General features: G+C 39.2%; 1 protein-coding gene across 2 annotated transcripts in view; it reads right to left on the bottom strand.

The window, feature by feature from the left end:
- The window catches only part of tp73 (tumor protein p73), a 25,098-nt gene extending 22,420 nt beyond the window's left edge, over positions 1-2,678 (bottom strand). For both annotated transcript variants that reach the window (XM_037684274.1, XM_037684275.1), the window contains exon 1: positions 2,430-2,678. In XM_037684274.1, coding sequence (XP_037540202.1) covers positions 2,430-2,651 — 222 coding nt within the window. In that variant the 5' untranslated portion in view covers positions 2,652-2,678. The remainder of the gene's footprint in view (positions 1-2,429) is intronic.
- Between the last annotated feature and the right edge of the window lie 459 nt (positions 2,679-3,137).

Here is a 3,137-nt window from a genome sequence, read left to right as displayed (position 1 = left end):
ATATGTATATATATATATATATATATATATCAATTGCTAAACACAGCCAACATTGAAGAGCTGTTAGAAGGTTCCTCCAAGTTTAAAAATATATAAATGCCATTTTGTTTTATTCTGTTTACGTTGGAACGCTTTCCAAACTGCACACATAGAGACATCAGGAAACATGCAGGATATACAGGCAGGGTACCGGTAATAATAAAACCAAAGAAACATGTTTTATATTGAACCAAATGATTTAAAATATATTTAATCGTTTCATGTAAAAGAAAAAAAAAAAGCCCAAGGTAAATATTTTCAAATACTCTTTAAATTTGATTGAAAAATCATTTAAAGGTTATAGAGGAATTAACAAAATCTGGTTTGAATAAATGAAACATTTTAGAGTATTGGTACTTTAGGAGTTCTTAAAAATTTGGAGTTCAGGGACACCATACATGGAAGAATGTTTCGGGAACTCCATCATAACCCTCATGTTTATTAAATCATTTTCTTCAGTTTGTCTCATTAATGCAATGGAACTATATGTGTAACATAAATACTTAATACCTATTCTTTAATAGTGTTAATACAATTTGTATTATTTTAAACATGGGGTATTTTTTCATTCAAGACACACATAATTAACAAAATTTTTAATTTCAACTTTCAAAATTTACAGTTTTGAGAAAATTAACAGTATTAAAAACCACTTTCAAACTTTACCTATTCTCATAATGAACATACATGTGTTGCCACTTCAAATTATTACAGAAAACTTTTTACATAAAACTGAACAGAATCATAACAGTAGTAGTTATACCAAGTAACAGGGCTTCATTAGTAAACCGATCGATGCCGGAACGCAAATAGCAGGCAGACTGGCGGAGTGGTGCTCCCGCAGAAAATTTTTAATAAAGTAGATGTGATTTCCTATATTTTGGTGTATTTTAATAGGTTGTTAAACTTCTACATGCTTGTAAAAAATAAAAAAAATAAAATGGACTCCCAAGCACTGACTCGCGGACCCCTGGGGGTCTGAGGACCCCAGTTTGAGAACCACTGCTTTAAACTACAAATCAGTTATATTTTAAAAATGCTTACTTCTGAACAGAGCAAGTAATTAGATGGTTCACACTCAACTACCTCACAGGTGACATCAGCCTTTCTTAAAATATATAAACAGTGTACTGCTGTTGTTTTTATGTCTTTAATTATAACTGTGTGGTGTTCATTTCAAGGCGCCAAGGAGAATCTTGAGATTTTTTTTTCCTTCCTGGTTCTCTTGCAAATTTCTGTTAAATACGTTAAATGTAAATTTTAAATGAAATCTATAGCTGATTTAAAGCAGCAAAATTTTTAGCATGTTTTTGACCAATGTTTGAATGAGGAGTACATTTCAATTTAATTGTAGTAATTTTTCTTATTTGATGATTTTGGAGTGTTGTGCTTAAAATGTGACTGTACAGAAAGACTTTTAAGGGGCTTAAGAGGTTTAAGGGAGACAAAGGAGATTATCTGCATATTTTAGGAGAGGATGAAGAGAATCTGAAGGCGCCAGAGGTGACAGCCGTGAGTGTGTACTAAGACTCTGGAAAAGAAAAAAGAAAAAGAGAAAGAAAAGCAGTAGGTCAAAGACCACCACTCTAATGTCCAGAGGGGGCTCTTCTTACATCACCGAGGACTGAGTAAAGAAGCTCATCATGCATGGTTACTTCAAGCAAACACAGCCCCCAAGGACTGCAGTCACACACACATACCTACACACACGTAGAGTGAAGGAAGTGCAGCTCGTCTCTCGTTTCTCTTGTTTCAGGGAGGTCAACTGTGTGACAGTCGGAGGTGACACCTTTTCACCAGGAGACTTCTCACTGGGTCATGACAAATTACACGGCTCCCATTTCACCTGTCTCTCAACACCATCCCATCACACGGTTGTTGTTTATGCTTCGCACATAAATGTTCATGACCAGGTCTGGGTGGCAATATCTTTATCGCTATACTGATATTTCATAACTGACTGTGTCATATTATAATCTGTATGTGCAATGTGGTTCTTTATCAACATGCGTTCTATGATGCATATTCCACAAGTTCTCATTTAGTGGTAGTATTGTTAACTTTTTATTTAAATTGATTACTCAAATTGTCTAAAGGTCAAACAAACTCAGGGTAAAATGTTTCCAAAAGGCCTTCTTTTGAATCTGTGCTGCATTCATCACGCAGATTTAAGAGTCCAGTGGACAAGATGAATCACCGAATCCTACACTCTACTTTCTCTTGCACACAGCAAGCCTGCACATGTGCTGACTTGAGTGAGTGAGTGTGTGAGAATGGGTGTCTCTGAATATTTATGAGTGTGCGAGATATACAGAGTGCGAGCACATGTGTGCACAGGCTGAGCAGCGACGTATCAAGGCCGCAAAACGAAAGTGTGTGTGTGTACTCACGGTCCATGTGGCTGATTTGGCGGTGCTGGACTGCTGAAAGGACACCTGGAAGGCGTGTGGCCCGGGGTAGTCGGTGTTGGAGGGGATGGCTGGTGCAGGAGACAGGCCCTCAAAGGTGGAGTTGGGCTGGGAGTAAGGTGAAGGGGTGGGCACGGCGGACGAAGAATTGTTCTCGGAGCTATAGGGGCTGGCGGACGTTGCACGGCTCCCCAGGCTCTCCATGCTGCTGCTCAGCAAGTTGTACTGGGACTGGGGAGAAACCAGAAGGGAAGAGAATGAAACAGGCGAAAAGGGAGGGAGCAGAAAGACAAGAGGGAGGACACAGGTAAAGGTGTCAGAGAGACAGGGGTTTGGAGGCTTAAGAAAGGTCGGATTACAATGGAAACAGATTTGTGTGAACAAGGTGTGTGATGATGCATCTGCAACTTTCTAGGAAGGTGTCCATGAAAGGTGCATGACGTGAAAACTTACAACCATGCCGACACCTAAACTTTGTATGTAAATGAGTGACAGTTGTAGTGAGATCCCCCACTGTATTGCTAGGGGCTATTTGAGGCAGGTTGTAAAACACGGACATAATATGTGGTACTACTAATTGCCTGCCATTTCCCATTTTTACTCTCCGATGTGTTAGAGATTGAGGTGTGCATGACACCAGTAGCCGTGCTTTCTTTTAGGCCAGTGCACAGCTGCACCCAAGCTCGAAAT

Source organism: Nematolebias whitei, chromosome 11 (assembly GCF_014905685.2).
Source record: "Nematolebias whitei isolate Nwh7 chromosome 11, NemWhi1, whole genome shotgun sequence".
Taxonomy (NCBI): domain Eukaryota; kingdom Metazoa; phylum Chordata; class Actinopteri; order Cyprinodontiformes; family Rivulidae; genus Nematolebias; species Nematolebias whitei.
This window is presented reverse-complemented; position numbering and strand designations above follow the sequence as displayed.